The sequence below is a fragment of the Danio rerio genome, chromosome 12, assembly GCF_049306965.1.
Source record: "Danio rerio strain Tuebingen ecotype United States chromosome 12, GRCz12tu, whole genome shotgun sequence".
In the NCBI taxonomy this organism is placed as follows: Eukaryota; Metazoa; Chordata; class Actinopteri; order Cypriniformes; family Danionidae; genus Danio; species Danio rerio.
Genome location: NC_133187.1, coordinates 30,927,816 through 30,951,378, shown reverse-complemented (window position 1 = coordinate 30,951,378; position 23,563 = coordinate 30,927,816). Strand labels below are relative to the sequence as shown.

The 23,563-nt window shown below is 35.2% G+C and overlaps 1 protein-coding gene across 2 annotated transcripts in view; it reads right to left on the bottom strand.

The window, feature by feature from the left end:
• Window positions 1-5,109: 5,109 nt before the first annotated feature.
• Window positions 5,110-23,563, bottom strand: part of gabrz (gamma-aminobutyric acid type A receptor subunit zeta) — a 48,670-nt gene continuing 30,216 nt past the window's right edge. Inside the window, exons 6-11 of one of the 2 annotated variants that reach the window (XR_012387632.1) lie at window positions 23,053-23,135; window positions 15,048-15,185; window positions 14,813-14,965; window positions 10,571-10,764; window positions 7,618-8,667; window positions 5,110-5,974 (exon numbers count right to left, since the gene is read on the bottom strand). Coding sequence is in view for 1 of the 2 variants with exons in the window: in NM_001114742.2 (NP_001108214.2) it covers window positions 8,332-8,667; window positions 10,571-10,764; window positions 14,813-14,965; window positions 15,048-15,185; window positions 23,053-23,135 (904 nt within the window). In the remaining variant the exon portion in view is untranslated. 2 annotated transcript variants of the gene reach the window in all.

The window sequence follows — 23,563 nt, the reverse complement described above, 5'->3', positions numbered from 1 at the left end:
GCATAACACTGATATGAAGTAGAACACTTAGTTGCCTAATAGCGATTCGCAGTGCACAACAGTAAAGCCTGCGGCTGTCACGTGTCTGCCGGATAGAGGAGCAGGCAGGAGGGGCTTTGATGAAGAGAGCTGATTTTTTGGCTTGGCAGCTCGTGCTCTTCATATCCATTCCTTTTTGTGTGTGATCCCTTAGCACGGCTGACTGGACATTTCACCGAGATGTTAACAACACCACGGCCCAAATTCCCACCTCTTCATCTGTTTAACCGCCTCTGACACTGATCCCCAGCGATGAGAGACAGCTGATTATACAGGTTTGGGCCAAAGATAATGGCTATTGGGTCGTCCCCATTCTTCTTAATAGAGAAAATCAATGAGAACTGCTGTGATGTCTATTTTGATCTCAGTCTTTTGTAATGAAGTTGACTTTACAGCGCCACCATGTGGTGAGGTTTAATCAGGGTGTAACGAATCCTTAATGTAATTAAGGTGAACGTGATTAATGTGAAACTACATGAAAATCTATTTTCATCCATCTGTCTTTTTGGCATTACATAAAGTGACTATTATTTGTGTTATGGAAAGTTATAACTTTTAGTGTTTAAATTGATTGATTTGCGTTTTTTATTTAAATTACAAGAGGCCTACATACATTAGCCAACTTATTGAAAGAGGTGACTCTTTTTTTTTCTGAAAAACTGGACCTTTTTGCAATGATTTGCCTCATTTTATATTTAATTATAAGGTTTAAAATGTTGCATTATAGTGACATTTTAAGCTTTTATTTATTTATTTTATTTTTATTTTTTTTGCTGGATTCGCTTGATGGGTAGTGATCATAATCACACTTTTTGATGTACCAAAAATATTTCCTACCAGTTTACCAAATCCCTTACCATACTATTTTACGTGTTTATTTCCAAATGTGCATTTAAACTGTAAGTTTTATATTACAGTTTTTTTTTTTTAAATGTTGAGATTAGCATTTTAAACTCAAAGATTTAGAATAAAGAAATATGAAAATATACATATTATCATTATAATCTATCATTAAATTCTTTTTAGGGATCTGTTAAAACTTGAAATTAAAAACTTATATTAAGAAGCTTATATGCAAATAAAAATCTGGCCAGTACATTCAACTTTCCTCAGTCAGAATTTCAATAGTATCTGGATGCAGCCTTTATGATACAAGCTGAGATTGCATCACTCAGCGATGAAATGTTAGAAACAATGCACTCAGTGGAGTGAGTGACGTCGCTGTGACAGGTAGGGTTAAGGATGGAGTTAGGTGAGCGCACTTAAAAGCATTGGATGCAGCTCAGATTGCACTGCACCGAGTCTGCAGCCAGACCCCTCTCCAGAATTTGGCCATTTCAATAAGTCACAGATAATATTCAAACATAATAATATTAATACAACAGAAGATTCCTCTTGGTCTTAAAGCCTTTTTTTGATTGGTTAATTTCAGAATTTATGATAGCATAGAAGTCAAACATGGAATAAATGAGCTCATATAAGGGACAAATTCTGGACTTTTGTCAATGAGGGGTGGGTCTCTCAACTTTTTTTGGGGTTAGTCCCTTATTAGAGCCTGACAGAATCTGCGGCACATATTTTGTTAATTCTGCAGAGAATTTTGCAAAAAAAAAAAAAAAACTGTGGATTTATGCGGAATGATTTTGAGAGTATCGTACACACTAAGAAATAAAGGTATGCAAGCTGTCACTGCGGTGGTACCTTTTCAAAAGGTAAACATTTGTACTTGAAGGGTCCATATTGCTACCTTAAAAGTATATATTAGTACCTGAACATTTTAAGAGGAACACTTTTGTCCTTTTTAGGTACTAATATGTACCCTTAAGGGTATTAATATGAACCTTTTAGGAACAAATTTGTACCTTTTGAAAAGGTTTCACTCCAGAGACACTTGCATACCTTTATTTCTGAGAGTGTAACTAAAAACTTAATATATGAAATAAAAAACAATGCAATTTTTAACTTGTTTTTAATGTTTACAATGCAAATCTAATTCATTCATTTATTCATTTTCTTGTCAGCTTAGTCCCTTTATTAATCTGGGGTCGCCACAGCGGAATGAACCGCCAACTTATCCAGCAAGTTTTTTGCTCAGCGTATGCCCTTCCAGCCGCAACCCATCTCTGGGAAACATCCACATATACACACACAGTCATACACTACGGACAATTTAGCCTACCCAATTCACCTGTACCGCATGTCTTTGGACTGTGGGGGAAACCGGAGCACCCGGAGGAAACCCACGAGGTTCGAACCAGCGACCCAGCGACCTTCTTGTGGCGAATGTGCTACCCACTGTGTCGCCCCGCAAATCTAATTAGATCCAATAATTTCAAAGCAAGTCTCTTATATAATATCTCTACTAAAAGACAGAAAATATTACTTAACAAACTCTATTGTAAATAAAACATGAACATTTTCATATTAGGCAATAATATTACTGAAATTAATTTAAAACTGAATAAATATAAATTTACACACATTTACACAAGTAAATAAATTCTGCGTGCACAGAAATCCGTGTGGGTCTACTTATTAGCAGTTAAGCCAGTCTTTTATGAAAAATGGAACAAGACTTTTGAACTTATTATGGACAAATGTCTCATTTGCATATTTAAAAAAAGAAAACTTTAGATATGTTTCCAAAAATGTTTGCAATTATTTTTAACTGGGGAAATATGCTGCTAAATGTTTTTATTTTATTTTATTTTTTACCTATATATTCACCAGCAGTGTCATCAAGTATATATTATCTTAATGATGCAAGCTGAGATATATCTCAGAGATGCAATATCAGATAAATGCACTCTGGAGCTAGTGACATCACTGTGAGGTGTACGGTTAGGTGTGGCCATTAAAAAGGATTGCATGCAGCTCAGATTGCAACTCCACCAGACCCCTTTTGGAAGCAGGAAACAAATGCTCAGACAAACATTCAACTTTCAGTAAAAAGGTTTTATTTACTTAAACATTTACTTTACATGCATAGTGAAACGTGAGTTATTTTACTACATTAAAAAATAATAAAAACAATAATTTTGGGCCTTTTCATTTGAGGTTCATCTTTTTACAATTATTAATTATTACATGCCAAAGTTTTTTTTTTTTTTGATAATTCAATACAGTTATTATAAGATACTATAAGCAGTAATTGCAGTTTATGCAAATGAATGTGCATAAATGAGCAATTTCAATAAATGAATAGCTATTTACTTTTCAAAAGGAAATGCTAAAGGCTGGATATTACTGGAGATTACTCTTTGGCATCAGAATCAGGACTGACAGCATGCTAACCTAAAGGCAATAACATGCCGCAGTGACAGATGTATTGCCGAGTGTGTATTTCTGTATCAAGTTGGTTCTGGATTTAGATCGGGATAAAAATAAATGTTAAATGCACTCGCCAGTCAGGGCCAGTACTTTTAAGATTTTGTGGTAAAGTATTTTAGAGTTAAAATCAAAGCGTTCATAGTGTTTACTGGTAAAAAATGTTTATACAGTTGAAGTCAGAATTATTAGCCCCCCTGAATTATCAACCTGCCTGTTTTCCTAATATCTGTTTAAAAAAGAGGATTTCTTCAACACATTTCTAAACATAATAATTTTAATAACTCATATAGTAACTGATTTATTTGATCTTTTTCATGATGACAGTACATAATATTTGACTAGATATTTTTCTAGACACTTCTATACAGCTTAAAGTGACATTTAAAGGCTTAACTGGGTTAATTAGGTTACCTAGGCAGGTTAGGGTAATTAGGCAAGTTTTTGTATAATGATGGTTTGTTCTGTGGACTATCGAAAAAATATAGCTTAAAGGGGCTAATCATTTTGACCTTAAAATGGATTTAAAAAAATTTAAAACTGCTTTTATTCTAGCCTAAATGAAACAAATAAGACTTTCTCCAGAAGAAAAAATATTATCAGACATACAGTGAAAATGTAATTGCTCTGTTAAACATAATTTGGGAAATATTAAAAAATAAAAGAGAAAAAAAAATTCAAAGGGGGGCTAATATTTCTGACTTCAACTGTATTTCAGTAGATTTGTAGATAGTACTTTACATTTTCTTGTCAAAATGGATTACTTATTAATTGCACATCTATTTTTATAACCTTTTTCTAATCTGTTCAAACAGATGCAGATCTCCCCATGCATGGCAAACATAAAGCAATATGGCCTGCTGTCTCTTTAACAACGGTATGCAACTTTCATGCATTATTAAAATGACAGTATTAATAATAAATATTATTTGGTGTACATCGTTTGCAATATTCAGCCAGTATGTACAAAAACAAAACGCTTCCTGGCAAAGTAATATTGCCTTCATAATTCAAAACCTCAGTGCAAAAAGGAGAACCCAAAATATTTGTACAGCTTAATTTGAGCACGGAATCAATTCACCTGTAAGAATTGAATGACATTCACAGTAAAACATAACAAAATCCCACAGAGGTCAGGTGAATAACGTTTTTTTTTCTGAAAAAGGTCATACAAAGCATTTCTCTATGACGTATCTATAACAAAACATGTTGACAGTGGGGAAAATGCACAGTATATTGCAAATTCTATGGAAAAACAGCAATACAGAAATAAACAATGCATCTGTAATTGTCAGAGAAGATTAGCAAACACATTAATGTACACACATACTGTAAGTGTTTTAATTTTGGCATTTTCCCAAAATAGTCAGCTATCAAAAATACTGTAGTGCAGTTCTTTAAGTAGGTCAGAGAGCCTTAGATTTCATTAACAACAGCCACAAAAAATAAATAAATAAATGCAACAATATACAGCAGAATAAATAAATAATCATGCAATTAACACAGAATCATTCATAATCAGCGCTTCTATCCCTAAGAGAATATTCCCAAACTACTCCCATAAATAAATCACCAGGAGAAAATGAGCAAAACCGGCTTGATTCCTGTTTGGCAGCTGATAACAAGACATATCACTGCTGAGTTCACAAATACATACAGTATATGTAGCAGAAACAACGGAGAACTTGTGCTCATTTGAATTCAGATCGTAATTATGAAGAATGAGAAACACATTAAGTCTTTGGTCCAGTTATTTATTATTAAAGTTGCTGTCAAACATGCTTAAATGATTCTGATGATTAGTTTATAAATTAACAAGTATTTTATTCATTATTTGTGTCAACAGTGACTTATAAATCATGCTTTTTGTGCTAAAAGACAATGTCATCATACCTACATTCAGGTAAGTTTAATTGTTGTGTGGTTCTCATAAAACGGTAACACTTTACAATAGAGACCCATTAGTACAGTTTTTTGCAAGAGTGTGTATTCTTGCAATTCAGATTTTTTTCTGATATTTTTACTCCTTTTTTACTTTTACCTAATATATATATTTTTTTTCAAATTGTGAGTTTTTTTCTTAGAAATGTGACTATTTCTCGCCAATCAAAGCTTTGGGATTTTAACTGCAAACTATAAACTCAATTTTTCTCATCTGGGGTATTTTTGTGAGACTAAAAAGTCACAGTTATCTTATTTATAAAATTATACGATACAAATACAGATAGTTAATATTATTTTATGGGTTATCTATCATTAAAGGGCTAATTAACTCAAGAAAAAAATAATTTACTCCTTCTCATTTGGTTTTAAACTTTGAGTTTATTTCCGTGAGTTAAACCTATGAGTTTCTTTCTTCTATTCAACACAAAAGAAGATATTTTGAAGAATGCTGGTTGTTTGCACCCATTCACTTCCACAGCAGGCAAACAATTACTATATGGAAGTCAATAGTTGCCAGCAACCAACATTTTTCAGACTATCTTCAACAAAATATACCCTTGTGCACTGTTCAAATGTACTACTTTTTGTTATGTTATGGATGAAATCATACAGTGACTTAAACTGCTGTAAAAATGCATCAGATACATCTTTCTTTCAAAGTTTTCTGCATAAATCTGTTATTAAATTCTGTTAATCAACCTCGGTCCTGATCAAAACTATCAAATTGTTAAGAAAATTACAGGATTTTAACTCTTTAATTGCCAAGTTCACAAATGATGTCACTGATTTAGTGAAAAAACACAAAAAAATGTACATATTTTCAATATAAAAAGTATTGTGGATTGGATGTGTTTGCCTTTTATCACAGGCTTGGACATGTGAAAGATTAAAAACAACATTGGCTTTGATGCATTGTTAGATTTTCATTTTTTTCTCTCCAATTAACCATTGGTGGTTGTTTTTGCTCTATTAACTTCCATTATATCCACATTTGATAATGCATCAATACAATCTTTGTTTTCGTTTACTCCATGTAGTTCTGAGAGCTGAGATGCATATTTTGATTTTCTCAGACACAACAAGGTAAGTGCATAAAGGTCACTCTCAAACACTCACATACGCACTTTAATTTTCTGTTATACTCCATATAAAATTCAGAAACTAGGCACAGGTCTATCTAAAGGGTTAAAAGTGACAACTAATGATCAACAGTAAAAATGACAAATTTGACCTCTTCCCAACAGAGAAAACCACCAACAATCAAAAATGCATGATTATATGGTGTCATGGTTTTGTAATCTAATAAATGTGGTTATAATGGAAGTCAATAGGGCAAAAACTGCCACCAACAGTAAATTAGGGCAAAAAATGAAAATGAATCCAAAAACAATGCCTCGAATGCAATGTTGTTTCACATGTCCAAGACTTTGATAAAAGCTAAAAAAATCTAGTCCACAATTACTTTTAATATTGAAAGTACCTCACTTTGTGTGTTTTTTCACCAAATCAATGAGTATGTTTACATAGACACCAATCATTCGATTTTAATGCGATTAAGACAATACTCTGATTATTAGTCTACCATGTAAACAGCAATTTTTGATTAATTTAATCAGATTAAGGACATAATCAAACTAAAGAAAGTACAGACATTTAAACACCTTAATCAAACTATTACCATCATGTAGGACATTTTGCAACAGAATAGTCCGCACACACACGGTTGTTCTATTCTTTGCGCCTACCGAGTCAGGAGTCAGTGAAGACCACAGACGCATGCAACAAGAAATGTTTTTTTTTTTTATCACATTCAGCGTGCAGTATGAATTTCCATTAAACAACACTCTTCCAACAGTTTATAGTTGCATCCAATATCTCGTTTGTCAAGGGGGCATGCATGAAATGTTCCCGGATGAAAGTGAAAGTGCCAAACTGCAGTTAAAGTCCACAAATTAAAAATGAAACACCCAAAATTACATGAAACTCCGGAGGAAACGTGGATAGCACGGAGACGCAGACGTTAATGGAATTATGTGCAATAACTTGTAAAACGGGATCATAAAAGGAACATTCAAAAAGCAACTCATGTAAACACCTTACTCATATTATTGTCTTAGATTAAGGCAAATAATTCATTTAACGATGTCCATGTAAACAAAATCAGAGACATTATTGTTGAACTTGCCAATTAAAGAGTTAAAATCCTGTAATTTCCTAACCAATTTAGTAGTTTTGATCTGAAGTGAGTTTGATTAACAGATTTATGCAAAACAATTTGAAATAATACTTGTCTGGTGCATTTTTTACAGCAGTTTAGTTCAGTGGATGTTTTCATCCCTAACATAACAATGGGGTAGTAAATTTGCTTAGAATGTACTGTTGAATTTAGTTGTATTTTTTTTTAATTCAAAGCATTTTCTCAAAATAAGATTAGTCACCAAAAACATTTTGCTAGCTGAAACACAAAAAAGTTATGGCCAAATTAAGACTCAAAATCACCCCAGAGTGGATGAAAACACCTCCAACACTACATAAGAGTTAAGAAACTATTAAGGGTTAACAATGTTAATTTTCTGGTGAACTGTCCCTTTAGCTAACAATTAGCAATAAATTTGTTACAGATTTGTTGATATTTTTAACTTTAGTTCATAAAAATTCAACTGTTACCTTATCATAAAGTATTACCCATAAAATCATACTGTACTTTACAACTAGGCCGATTTTATTGCGAACTTCAGTAAATCTGAAGCTCCATCATAAAACGAAGGCCACATATTCCTGACACAGTAATGTAGAATCCTCATCCAAATGCAGAGATGGTCCAAATCCCACTCAGATCCTCCTCGCACCACAATAAAAATGACGCACATTTGGATGACATGAACACAGTCAGTCATACGAGCTGAACTGAAATGCATGCTGACATGTAAGAGCGTAAACCCTTAGGAAAACTGTGACACAAACACACACCCACACATGACTGTAAACGCCTCAAACACACACTCACAGAAAGCAGGAGGTTTAAAAGTACAAGTAGTAGGTCCAGTAGAGGAGGTTGATGATGACGAAGGACAGAGGGAAGGTCAGGCGGGAGTAGTTGTCGATGTAGTGTGGGTTTTCCACCTTGCAGCAGTACAGACAGCGTATGATTCGACGTGCCCTCGACATGCATTTGGTGCAGCGTGTCTGTGGCTGCGAGGAGCTGACGTCCTCCTTACTTTCACTGGGGGTTGGGTTGTTGACGCTGCCCATGCGGGACAGCATCTCCTCCCGTTTGCGGGCCCGCAACGCGTGGCTGCCGAAGGAGGTGACGATGCCGTTCATTTCATCCTCGCGCTCCTGCATTTCCTGGCCATACTAATGCAGCAGTGAGATATAAAAGTGCTTTAGTTTTTGTCATGACTATGGCAAGGTTAAAAAAGAATTTTTTATATTAATGAAAAAAATGATAAATTGTTTGCCGCTCTTAACCACTTTTTTCTTAGAACTGCAAAGAAATGAGACATTAATTTAGCTTTACTATTTCGTATAGTCAAATCAAAACTGTGCGAATTGGCAAGTTATCTAATTCACAGTTAATCTAATAGAGTACACAATTAAAATTGTTTTTATATGCAGCGATTGAAGACCTCCTAAGCATTCTCAGTGTTCTGGATTTACAATATTTTGTCATGTTTAAGTACAATTTTATAGAATTTTTCATTCATTCATTCATTTTCCTTCAGCTTAGTCTCTATTTCATAGGTCGCCACAGCGAAATCAACTGCCAGATATTCCAGCATATGTTTTATGCAGCGGATGCCCTTCCAGCCGCAACCCAGCACTGGGAAACACCCATACACACTCATTCACACACACTCATACACTACTGCCAATTTAGTTTATTCAATTAACCTATACTGTTAACCGGAGCACCCGGGGGAAACCCACACCAACACTAGGAGAACATGCATACAAAAATGCTGACTGACCCATCCAGGACTTGGACCAGTGACCTTCTTGATGTAAGTCGACAGAGGTAACCACTGAGCCACCATTAGGAATTTCCAGTATTTTTAAATTTTGTGAATCATTGGTTATATTTTTTCTAAATTAATAATAAATGTTGTAAATATAGGCAGTTTGCTTGAAATGACAATTAGTCAAAACAACAAAAAAGAGCCTGTGTTTTCAGACATGTTCTAAAAATGTTCAATATAATATAATTTTCCATGTAAACACACACAAGAACACAAAGAAAACAGAAAACAACAAAGTAAAGTTACAGGATAGAAAAGAAATAATAGAATAGAGAAGAAAGTTTTATATGTGCAGGCCAGAGCAATTTTCCTACAAAACAATACTCTTCTGGTCCTGCTGCATTGGATTTTGTAACACGTTTTTTCCCTGAAATCTACTGTTGGCCAAGATTTCATGCACTTAATGTATTTTTACATCATGTAGACTCTTTCAGTCTGTATCTAGAGGACTGTGTTCTGTTCTAAATTTTGATTTGCTTTTTTTTAAGTTGGCATGAAATGAAAGTTGAAAGACAAAAATGGATGATTTTGTTTGTCTACTTTAACATATATTTGAGTAAAATAACTTTTTGAATGAGAAAAAAAGTTGATCTTGATCAAGTCTATCAGGAATTGAATGGATGATGATGTGGTTTGCTACTGGTGGATCTCAAGTGAGTGACAGTAAGCAATAAGCATGTCATCAGAGAAGACTGTTGCAGGCAGGAAGAAAAGTCTTTTTGATTGAACGTTCATTCATTCATTTATTCATTCATTCATTCATTTTCTTTCAGCTTAGTGACTTATTTATCAGGGATCACCACAGCGGAATGAACCACCAACTATTGTGGCATATGTTTTACACTGTGGATGCCCTTTTCCAGTTTCCGTTTCCCAACCCAGTAATGGGAAACACCCATACACTCTCACATTCACACATGCTGTCATACACTTTGGCCAATTTAGTTCATCCAATTCACCTATAGTGCATGTCTTTGGTCTGGGAAACCCCACAAACTCCACACAGAAATCGGACTCGAACCAGTGATCTTCTTGCTGTGAGGCGACAGTGCTAACCACTGAGCCACTGATTAAAGATCTCAATGGCATAGTTTTTAAATAAATACATTTAAAAAGTCCATAATATGTAACTGTAATAATGTAATATGTAACATGATTTCATGATGACCATTTATGTAAACAAGAACTGTAATACTGCAAAATACAAAGACAACTTAAAGGTACAACATAAAGGTTCTCACCATATATGCGTTGGCAGCGTTGGGCTGGTGTAACGTGCAGAAATGGGCGACTGCGTATTCAATCAGTGCACCAAAGATGAAGCTGAAGCAAATGCCCAGATACACATCAATAGCTTTGATGAAGCAGTTGGCATTGGGTAAGGAGGTGCGGGCGCCCATCATCAGGGTGGTCATAGTCAAAACTGTCGTCACTCCTGTAATGTTAATCACAGAGTAGAGTTAGAAAAGATTCAGGACTTCACGCTATGAAAGTCATTTGATAATATGATTCCTCCCATTAAAAACATTCTTTTAGCAAATGTTTAAAAAAAGAAGATGTAACAAAGTTTTATTAGTTGGAGTCTGATTGGTGTGAGCTGTATGAGAGTACTCTAAAATATTTTTACCAAAAGGTTGTATTGTTGACATTTTAAATAGTATTTGGTTTAAAGGGGGGCTTTTTCAAGATGTAAAATAATTGCCTGATGTCCCTAGAGTGTGTATGTGAAGTTTCAAAATACCCCACAAATAATGTTTTATACCTCTTTGAAACTGACCCATTTACACTTTGATCCAAGCTGTGCATTTTAGGGTCTGTTGCTTTAAATTCAAACGAGATCTCTGTGAAAAAATTAAAATGTCAAAATATGTGGCTCAGAAGATAATTTTTGGAGACTACAGTGTTCATTTGTGGATTCTAAAACTCAACCATTATAATGTCTTTTAGATGCTGACATTATCTTCAGCAGGTATAGTGTGAAAATAGTGGACGGCTGCTTATCACTCAAGGCTGTCTATGCTAATGAAGGAGAGATTGTCACTAAAGGGAGAATGTCAAAGTATTTCTGCAGACTGTTTTCATTAAGTGTGATAAAAAATAGAATTAATTACATTTTTGCCAGTAGAGGCTGTTTTTATTCGCACACTGTTGCCACTGTTGGGTTTAAACCCCTTATAACGGTGACTTTTGCATAACAGCTCCCTTTTTAATCTGTCCAAAATCTTTTTTTCCAATTGTTCAAAATGAGTGCAGTGTTGTTTATGTTGGCTTTTCTTTTATGTAACGGTTTTGGGAAAGTAAAAATGTAAACTTTTAAGGAATTTTTTTTAATATATATTATGTCTACATCTATGAATGTTATATCTGGGTAATGTTGGAAGTTTAACAGTTACTGTATTTGATGTGTTTTGAGGAAAGATGAGATACCTGTTAGTGTTTAATGTGGGATTCAGAAGGTGGCTATCTTTGTGATGAAGAGAGTTTGTTGTTTAGTCAGAAACAAGCTATTATTAGCCTAGAGTGTTGCATAAGATGTTTGTGTGAAAAGGCAAATCCAGATTTACTCCATTAGCCATGTCATTACAGTAATGGATTATGATCTGAAAATAATAATGTAAGAAATAAATTTGTTCTTTTGCTAAGTGCTCACATTGGCAATCACATCAACACTGCAGCTAAAACTGCTTGCCAGTTGAGCACAGGGTAAGGATCTCAACATACAGTGTCTCAGCGTTTAAGAGAATTTGGACTGAAGGCCAACTCTGACTGACCAAACATCTGATCTGCATGAGATAATAAAAAAAAAGTTGTCTTATGCTGAGGAGCATGTAGTTCACTGGTGTCAAACTCAGTTCCTGGAGGGCCGAAGCTCTGCACAGTTTAGTTCCAACCATAATTAAACACACCTGAGCAAACTAATTGAGTGCTTTAGGCTTGTTTGATACCTAAAGATAGGTGTGTTGAAGCAGGGTTGGAACTAAACCGTACAGGGTTGCTGCCCTCCAGGAACTGAGTTTGATACACCTGATGTAGTTTAAACGAAAAACTGGTCCAGTCTTCGGTCAACTCTGTTACTTAACTGTTACATTAGTAAAAAAGTAAAAAAGTCATAACAATCTTTTAAGCTGATAGAAAAAGCAAGTGAAATTGTGAAAATAACCCACTGAGCAAGACTTTAGAACCACGTGGAATCCTCTGTTGACTGTCCCTTTGGCATGACTTCAGCTAATCAGTTTTAAGCAATGCAAACATTTGTTCTTTAGTCCAACATCCAGCTGTGCAAGAAAACATACAATTCGACGAAAGTAAAGTCCCCTTTTACCCTTTCACTACAATTAACTTTTATTCTAAATCTTGAACCTTGTTCTTGAAACAAAAAAGGTCACATGCAGCCCATATTAAAATTAATTTGAATACTAATTTGGCAATTGTTGTTATCCATGAGTTTCAAATGTAAAATCGTGAAGCTCTACATGATAATAATTATTGTTATTATTATTATTATTAATATTATTATTATGTATTAATTTCTTATTATTCAAATTACCAAATTCTGGCCAGTTTGATATTTGCCAAATAAATGACAATAGGCGACTTTAAAAATAAGCATTTATTCATATTTATTTATTCTAAATCTTCAGGAAATATTTTTGGTACATCAAAAAGTGTTGTTGTGAACACTCGACTAGCTAATTCAGCTAAAAATAGTGTTTAAAATATCGCTAAAATACAGTATTTAAATCTCATAATTAAATAGAAAATGGTGAAAAACTGCAAAAAAGTCCAGTTTATGAGAAAAAAAGCCACCTCTTTCATTCGGCTAGCAACAGGCCTGGGACCTCATGTATTAACGCTGCGTACGCACAAAAACTTTGCGTACGCAAGATTCCACGCTCACATTTAGATTTACTAACGTTAAAATTAACGTGAGAACGTGCATTGGTCCACGCCAACTTCATGTCTGGCATACGTGCATTTCTTGTGTGTGTTTGTTATATTTCCAATGGCGACTCCTAGAGGCAATTATGTTAAGTTGCACACTACAAAGTATCTTTGAGCCGTGCAATGCCAGCTGTATGGGACGGGATCATCCACATGTCTAGCAGGTATATAAGATTTCCATACCATATTTGACCAGCCAAACATTAAAGCCCAATTTGCAGCGATTGTCGGTTTTCACAATGTAATCGGAGCGATCTACTGCACGCACATTGCTATAAAGGTGCCATCTGAAGACGAATTTTCATACATGAAACAGAAACATTTCCATTCAATAAATGTGCAAATAATATGTTATGCCAAATTCCAGTGGCACTGCCTTGATAAGAGCGGAGGGGTGCTGCTTTACCGCCCCAACAAAGTGTTCTTCTAATACATCTGTCTCCCACAGACACGGATACTACTCCAGACAATAAAGTCCAGAATTGAGGCAACTCTCTGCTCAAAGGGTGTTTTGAACAACATCCTCTGTTCCCCCACCTGTTCGGTTCACTCTTTGATGGCGCGCCGCTGTTCTCCTCTTAACCTGCACCTTTACATCAGACCATTTCTTTTTGAATTCACTCACAGTGTAATGTTCAGACCCCACTGCATTAACCACATCAGCTAAACTCTCCCACTTCATTTTTTTTCTTTTTCGTTTGGTTTTGCCAAAGTGGAGTCATTACCATATTTATTAGGGGGAGGAGGCAGGGAGGGGTTTTGAGCTCGTGCACGTGCGCTCAGTTTTACGTTAAGTCAGATGTACAAAGAGAATATGCGTGGGATTCCACGTATGCAGTGTTTCACACATCCGAACTTTTTACTGCGTACGCACATTTACAGCCTTGTGCATACGCAATGTTTTAGTATGAATTCAACAAGTCTTTGTACATGAGGCCCCAGGAATGTCAACTCATTGTGAAATTTCAGTCATTTTGTCATTCACTTTTTTAATACCGTTGTACAATGAAATACTTAAAATTCTGTTTACAACCTGCCATATTTAAATCCTAAAATGAGTTAAAGTATAAAATGATGGGAAGTGTCAACTCTGTTAGTGGTTTAAAAAGTTTAATGTTTATTTAAACAACAATTAGTCACAATCAAATGTTTCCTATCAAATTTTAGCATTGTATATCATTTCATTTGAAGAAAAATGAATGGAAAATGCTCAAAATCTGCCTGTAAATCTGAAATGAGTCATATATTATTTTTTATAAATGCTGAAAATAGTCGTTCTGCGTAGGATCTTGTTTTAAACTGACACTTTTACTTGGGCATGTTCAACACTGAGCATATATTTACTGTCACTTCAATTTAATGATAAAGAAAAGTATTCCTTTTAAACAAAAAAAAAGTATCACCTCAAGCTTTAAACACTAATGTAATACGCTTTTATTGGCTTTTGTGTCATCTATTAGACCAAGCTTCTAAATACTAAAGCACATATTTGAAATAAATAGTCATATTTGAATGTGCTAATGATTGCATTGCGTTCCTACCTATGCAGATGCGAGCAGGTACTGAGGACTGACTGATCCAGAAGGAGACCCAGGACAAGACCACCAGAGCACTGGAGGGAACGTACGTCTCCAGAATAAAATACAGGATGCTTCGCTTGAGTTTGAAGTGGAAGATCAACTTCGGGTAGTTACCTGTTACATTAGAATTAAATTTATAAGTATACACACTGAGAATGTCCCCAAAATATCATTGTGTGTGTGTTTGTGAACATACCAGTCTCATAAACAGCTTCAGATTCAGAGGTGTAATGATCCTCAAGGGTGTACTGTGCCAGCTGTAAATGATCCAGGCCGCTAACCGATTGGTTTCCCCGTGTCCAATAGAAAACAACATCTTTCACGTTATATCCCCCTGTGGAGAACATAATATAAATCCAAGAGCCAATTATCACCACAGAATAAGTCATTTCAGTGCTGAGAGCTACTATATTTCCGCTGAATTACGCATTCGGTTACCACTAATCTTATATGCTGCTAGAGCTCTATACTGTAAAGCAGGCATTAGCATAATATCAATAATTCTAAATGGAGCTATTCAGTGTTTTTTTAGGGTAATGCTGATTTACCATGGGATCCCTGTGGAATTTAAAAACAATTGTACAATCGGCCAAGCATGTGAAATAACATGCTTGTTAGCAATCTATATTAAAAAGAAGTCCTGAAGCAGTTAAACATGCAAGAATTACATTTGCTGGAAGCACACACTTTGTGCTGAGCCTTTAATTAGGTTACTGAATGAGGGGTTAGTGAATATGTACTATAACAATCGCAAGCATAGAATGACTTATGGGGAAAAAACTAATTGATTTTTTTACATGTCATTGATCATTATTATACTGGAGATTTTCTGCAAGGACATTATTCAGTTCATTTTACAAGCATTTCTTGAGCTTAAAAAATAGAAATGCAATGTTTAATTTGAAATATAGGGAAAACACCTCTAAAAAATATTAATATCCCTATGAATACTTGTTTTGGGTGGCACAGTGGGTAGCATAATTGCCTCACAGCAAGAAGGTCGCTGCTTCAAGCCCCGGCTGGGTCAGTTGGCATTCCTGTATGGAGTTTGCATGTTCTCCCCATGTTGGCGTGGGTTTCCTCCGGATGCTCTTTTTTCTCCACAGTCCAAAGACATGTGGTACAGGTGAATTGAGTAAGTTAAAATGGCCATAGTTTATGTGTGTGAACGCAAGAGTGTATGTGTGTTTCCCAGTGTTGGGTTGCAGCTGAAAGGGCATCCGCTGTGTAAAACATATGCTGGATAAGTTCCACTGTGGCGACCCCTGATTAGTAAAAGGACTAAGCCAAAAAGAAATTAAATGAATGAATAATGCGTGTGTTTTTTATTTTTTTTTTTTGCCCATTTCCCCCTTATTTTTTATTGTAAAGGATGTTCCATTACATTCATTCATTCGTTCTCCTTCAGCTTAGTCCCTTTATTCATCACAGCGGAATGAACCAGCAACTTATTCAGCATATGTTTTACACAGCGGATGTCCTTCCAGCTGCAACCATCTCTGGGAAACATTCCAGTAACTCACTCACACACTCTAAAAGCAGTTTAGTTAATTCAATTCACCTGTACCACATGTCTTTGGACTGGAGCACCTGGAGGAAACCCACAGGAACAACGGGAGAATATACAAACTCTACACAGAAATGCCAACTGACCCAGCCGGGACTCGAACCAGTGACTTGCTGTAAGGCGACAGTGCTAACCACTGAGCCAGCTGATGTTCCATTTGTTAAAATGTCATTTAAATATGATATATAAAATAATATTTGATTTCTAATATTTAGAATTTTAATATTTAGTGTAATTTTATTCATATATTAATATATTTATTTTGCATTATTTTATTTATTGTCTGTGTGTTCGTAAAGTCATGATTTGTTTTTATTATTATTATTATTATTAATTGTCGGTTATTTTAACACATCAGCATATACAAATACAGTGTCAGCTATACAGTAGGAAAAAAGTAAACAGGATAATATAGTCAGGCTAGGAGCTGAATTATATACACCATAGAATAGAAAATCAGTAGAAATTTCTAATGTAGTGCCAAAAAGATATCCATAACTGCTAAACGTCATCAGACTTTTGATGTATGGCATAGGTGAGTGGAAACATTTTCAAGGAGGATTACTTGAGGATAACCACAATAGAAGTTGCTTTGCTAGATAAACCAGTATTAAAAACAAATGCTTGGTGTGGAAGTCCAACACATTCTCTACTTTACCATATAACAAATACAATTCCAGAGAAAAACTTTTAAAAAGATAAAAGATCAAAAATAATTATCTTAAAAAGTCCTTGTAGAAAATGATGTTTTCTTCTAAAAAGAGATTATTTTTTCACAATACCAGAAACAGTGAAGGAATGTTCCGTTGCATTTCTTGCAGTTAAAACAAAGATCATAAAGTCGTGATTTTGGTGTAGATTGTATTACTATAATAGAATATACTACACTACACATAACCTGCACTCATTTACTATTTGCAGTTGTTGCTTTTACAAATTAATTTTGTATTCTTACTTTATAATGTACAATTGTTTGATAGGCGACACAGATATTCATTATATTCATATTAAAGCCAAAATCCAATGGCGAAAAAAACATGTCTTGTAAGTAATTCATGCAGCGCTTTGTAAACTGTTGTAATACATAATCTACACCTCAAGATGGCACTGTGTCATGCAAAGTTTAGCATGCAAGCGCGTTCTCCAAAAATAACTTTCAGCACCGATTAAATATTTTTCCTTCATCTAGAGCATAAAACATTGTGAAATATGTTGCCCTGATTTCCCCGAGTATTTGGATATATCGTGGAAAAAGCAGCATATAGTGCTCTGTGAAGAGTAAATAAATTCTAGCTGTCACGCTGTTTTTTACAGCATGCTTAGCTAATTAAACTGCTCATACCATATCTGTCCTGCTGAAAATACAGCGTATTGACTATAATAGACTGGTTTAGGCTTTGGAGTTCGTGATGATGGCTCAATAAACCGTTACAGCATAATGGTATTACAAAAAGCAGGCAACTAGACAAGGTGGAAACACCAGCAGCATCTAAAACACACCATATGCTTTCTTTCTTTCTTAGGAGGCTAATGTCCACTGAACTGCCCAAAATCCTCACGCGAACATAACACCAGTTGACAAAAATAGCTTATTTCTTGAAATATCTTGCAATCTTTTTCTAACTGTGGCTTCATCCTTGCTGAAATAAACAGCACATGCTGGTAAAGTAGCCTAGCATGTTTGAAGATGTATGGCTGCTCAATATTGGCAAAAAAAAATAAAAAATGTCCCTGCACAATTATTTTTTCTGCTATAGGCTATATCTATTGCGATATGAATATGATTTCACAAGATGGCTTAAGCATTTGGAAATAATTCAACATTTACCATTAATTAGGATGATTTTGTAGAGGAGTGCATCTGCACAATATACAAAACTCATTACAAGCATAGATGAATAAAACAGAACAAAGATAGCAATGAAATAACCAGTGATTTATGGTTTTCTGTAGTGTCTAACAGTAGCTAATAGGGTACGGAAATAATCAATATTCATTAATATATCCAAATAATCAATAATCAATTTTAAAGTAGCCTAACCCAAAATGTAAGTATAAATACAACCCATCTTTGTTAGAGCTACAAACGTTCGAAATTCTTGTGCCCAGATGCTTTAAGTTCACTTGAAATATTACACAGATACAGGTATTAAAAACATCCGATTAAATAATTTAGATTAGATTAGGGTTAAACTACTTTGCAATGACTCAACAAAGCATGTGTTCTGAACTGTGGTCCCTGGTTAATCCCAACCGGACATTGCAGATCCTGCAATGTGACTATTGAAGATTTGCATATTGTGGAATGATATATTGTGCAGCCCTACTTTGATGCTGATTTGTGGTTTATACTGGTTTGTGCTGGTCTTTTGCTGGTCTCCATGATCAGCAAAAAATGGCAAACCAGCATCAAATCATATGTTACCAGCAAATGCGGTTTATTTCAGCAGGGATGTATCTTAGTAGGTGAAGGAACATAAAACAAACTGCTCTAAAATGTTCATACTCGGCAAAATCCTACCACAGCAGGGTTAGACGAGTGAGCATACGTGTGCAGATGAATTTTTAACAACTTAAGGGGCATTTATGGTGTGTGCACCTGGAGCATCTATCATTAGTGAACTGAATATTTCATCAGAGCTCAACAAATTTAGAAAAGGATTTGAAACATGCATGATGGGACTCTTATTTTTTACACAGCATATGTGTACCAAATCACACTTTGATGGGAAAATACAGTACTAAGGACAACATGTTCATCAGAAGAATACTGTAGTGCTGACACAGACTAAAAAGCTATTCACTAATTAATACACAATTCAAACTTTTGCAATATAAATGGAATATGGGATGGGACTATATATAACTGTACAATTGCCTCACAAACTCCAACCAAACATTCCAGATCAATGCATAAAATGTAATAAAAAGATGGGAACTCTATACTCACCGGCCACTTTATTAGGTAGACCTGTCCAACTGCTTATTAACGCAAATTTCTAATCAGCCAACTACATGGTAGCAACTAAATGCATTCAGGCATGTGGACATGGTCAAGATTATCTGCTGCAGTTCGAACCGAGCATCACAATGGGGTGGAAAGGTGAATTAAGTGACTTTAAAAGTGGCATGGTTGTGGATGCTAGATGAGCTGGTCTTAGTATTTCAGAAACTGCTGATCTACTGGGATTTTCACGCACAACCATCTCTAGAGTTTAGAGAGAATGTTTAAACAAAGCGAATATATCCAGTAAGCGACCTAGCTGAGTATTGTTGCTGGCCATGTTCATCCCTTTATGACCACAGTGTACCCATCTTCTAATCATACTTCCAGCAGAATAATACGCCATGTCATAAAGACGAACCATCTCAGACTGGTTTTTTGAACATGACAATGAGTTCACTGTACTCAAATGGCTTCCACAGTCACCAGATCTCAATCCAATAGAGCACCTTTGGGATGTGGTGGAATGGGAGTTTCGCATCATGGATGTGCAGCTGACAAATCTGCAGCAACTGTGTGATGCTATCATGTCAATATCGAGCAAAATCTAAAGGAACCTAATAAAGTGGCCGGTGAGTGTATTTCTTTTATGAAAGTGTTATTTGGACATTTTTGGGAGAAAGTTATTTTATTTTATTAACAAAATTCCATAATGTCTCACCCGATTTCCCTAACATCCTATCATCAGGTCAAAAATGAAGTTCTAGACTCAAAACCATACACATTTTGCTGAAAAACAGACATCACTCATAAGCCCTTAAAACACACACACACACACACACACACACACACACACACACACACACACACACACACGCACGCACACACACACACACACACACACACACACACACACACACACACACACACACACACACACACACACTCTACAACACAGTTTTGCAATATTTTCAAAACTGGCAAGTTAGGTTGCTTCTGTTTCCCCTCAAAAATCTTTTCATATGATGAACACAAAAGACGCAACCAATGTGAATACTCTGACACATTTATTAGGGAGAACTGGGACATTTCCTGGTGGCCATGCCCAATCTAGCCTGCCCCAGCATGCTAGTGCTTTCTAAATGAGCACATGGTATAAGCACTGAAAATTGAAGGGATTTCACCAGATATAACAATTCACCAGATATAACTAATGCGTCAAAGCAGGAAATTGTGTTTAAAGTTTAAAGAAATGGGTATGCTTTTTGAAAAAATTATATTGTAAATATAGTTATAAAAAAAGTTAAAAGACTGGTTGTTTTAGCAGTCGAGAAAAATTGTAAAAGCTCAGATAAAAAATAGTTGATTTTCTATTTATTGCTTTCAAAACTTGCCATAGCTCATTATTGGAATATACAGAAAACCCTCCTTTAAAAACAATGATTGCAAAAATTGTCTCCTTGTTTGGCCTTAGAAAAGTTTTTTGAAAACCTTTTTCAAAAAATGAAATTAGTTTGTAGGATTTCTGAAGGAAGCTGATAAAAATCTTTTGTCCATACAGTACATCTTGTATCTTGTTTCACCTGCTATTACAGTTTTTTTTCCTAACTGCTTACACACAAAATCTTTTCTTGTCACATGATTCCTAAAACATCTCACTCAAAAAGCAAAACCACAAATCTCCAAAACCAGAAGCTATTTATCAGCCTTGAACTCAGTTTTTAATTGCATAAAATACTTTTCTAATTCAAAATTCCTCTAGGAAAGAATAGAGTAATTCTTCTCAGCCTGGTGCTGGAAAGTATTTGATAGCCAACCCTATGCTTGCATGATGCTTCTGCAGGCAATGGACGCTTTTCACACAGAAACCCCGCACACACAATTGTGAGGTAGCAAAGAATTCTGGCCTATGTTTGGCATAAAGCTGACACAGCAGGCATTCCTTCGGCACTGGCATACATCATGTGGACCAAACATGGCCTGTGTTTGGCAGAGGTGGCACCGTCTTTAAGGCGGAAAACAAGATTTGGGCCAGATGTAAAATGTAGAATTTGGCCCAGATGTTAAAAATTTATATGTGGCCCTCGTAAATTTGGCCTATCTTGACCCACATTTAAAATAAATTAAATCATTTTTAAGTAAAATAAAATTCTACCAATCAGATCGCTTTGAGAAAAAGCACCTACTTAGTTTCCCTTAAGTGCAATGTTTCATGGATTGATCAATTTCATTGCAATTGTGACACACCAACCTATCTGGCCCAGTTATGGCCTATTTATGAGTTAATAACTTGGCTGGGACTTGGCCCCAATATAATCCTAGTTTGGCCCTTGTATGGAAACCAGACTTGGTCCAGTCATGTAATGTAATTCACTGCAGCATGTGGACCAAGCAAAACCTGATTGTGTGGGCCAGAGCTGGGCCAGATAAATTTTGCTATGTGGGTTACTGTATTCTAAAGAACATACTTTTGCTTTACACGTTCTTTACATTTTTACATACAGTAAGTTTGTAATTTGGTTGTATGCTGCTGTATACACCAGTATGTTCGGCCTAATAAGTATTTTTGGTTTCTTGATGTCTTCCTTGGGGTTTACAGTGTAACTGTTCCACCTCTCAGCCGATGACTGTCACTGTTGATCATTGTATTGAACTGTAGATATAAGCCTATGGAAGAGTAAAGAGCTTTAGATTTTGAACAACCGTGTTTACATGTGTATCGGAGGCCAGCTAGTGAAGTGCTGTGCAGGTAAACCTCACACCTCTGACCTCTAAAAGTGTTATAGCGACAGATGCTAGAGGCCATGGTCTTTAGCCTCCTTGTTAGAGCAACTGACTCCCATGCGGAAGGTCACCGGTTCAATCCCAGCTCGGAGCCGGTTGAGTGCAGTAGGACTGGTGGGGGTTACACATGCTATATTCAAACATTTACTATTATGAAAGAAGTGTTTTGCCATTTGATGCAAATGTTTCATTCTTACTCATGTTTATGGTTTTTTAAATGGAGTGTTACTTTTAAAGGAAACTTGAGGCATTTTGCATTTCATGTGTGCAGTTTTGGGAATTGTGTTTTGAAAGAATGTGACACTGTTTTGAAAATGTGTGTAAGCAGTAGGAAAAAACTGCAAAATACCCTTGTTTTGATACCTTTATATTGGTTGTGTATGCACATGCATTTATTTATTTATATACTTAGAATAATTGTAATTTTTATTATCAAATTATATATATATATATATATATATATATATATATATATATATATATATATATATATATATAATATAATTATTATATTATATATAATATAATATTTTTATTATATTTTGTTTTATTTTCTTTAGCACATGTTAAAAGTTCCTAAAAATAAATAAAGTGTTTTAACAATAAAATAAATTCACTAATTTGGTCTCAACCACTACGTATTGCATAACTATTTATAAATTTATACAATGTATTAATTCTAGCTATATAAATTTACCCATTCTTACAATGGGTCTTCATATTAACACATATCAAGCATTAAAATATGCTGCGTTTGGTTCAGAAATAAAAAAGTTTAGTCAGGTACAGTCTAACATAATATATTGTGAACACTTCTCCAATTATTAGTGAACAAAACCCAATTTGTTGAAAATACTGTAAAATCTGGTTTTAAGTTAAATAGTATTATTATTATTTGAGACCTACAGCTTTCAAGTTGCAGCATGCAGGTCTGTCTGTCCATGGGATATTTGGTGAGGTCCATACTGCAGGCCACTGTGGTGGTAATTCTGGAAAAGGAGAGAATAAAACACAGTGACATACATGAGCGAACGCGACTGCTTATATAACACTGGAAATGAGCTCACTGTTTATGGATGCTACATTCAAGCTTAATTTCTGATGCCAGCTGCCCATCTGCACACAGGCTCTGCGTCCCCTGCCACCACCGCCTCTGTTCTTACTCTGTTTTCCAGCATTTGAACTCTTCCACTGGCCCATATCGCATCCATTTTTAGTTGTCCTCTCATGCCCTATAAATGCCCTCTGTTAATATTGGCAGCAATAGTAAATATAAGGAAAGAAAAAGCTGTAAAGAAGTGTCTTATGTTTGACCTTTATTGTTTTTACTAAATTTTCCACAAAACACTGCATTTTGTTTTTGTAGAACACTGTAAAAATGCAATTATTTAAACCTATACATAGCTAACATACTGAA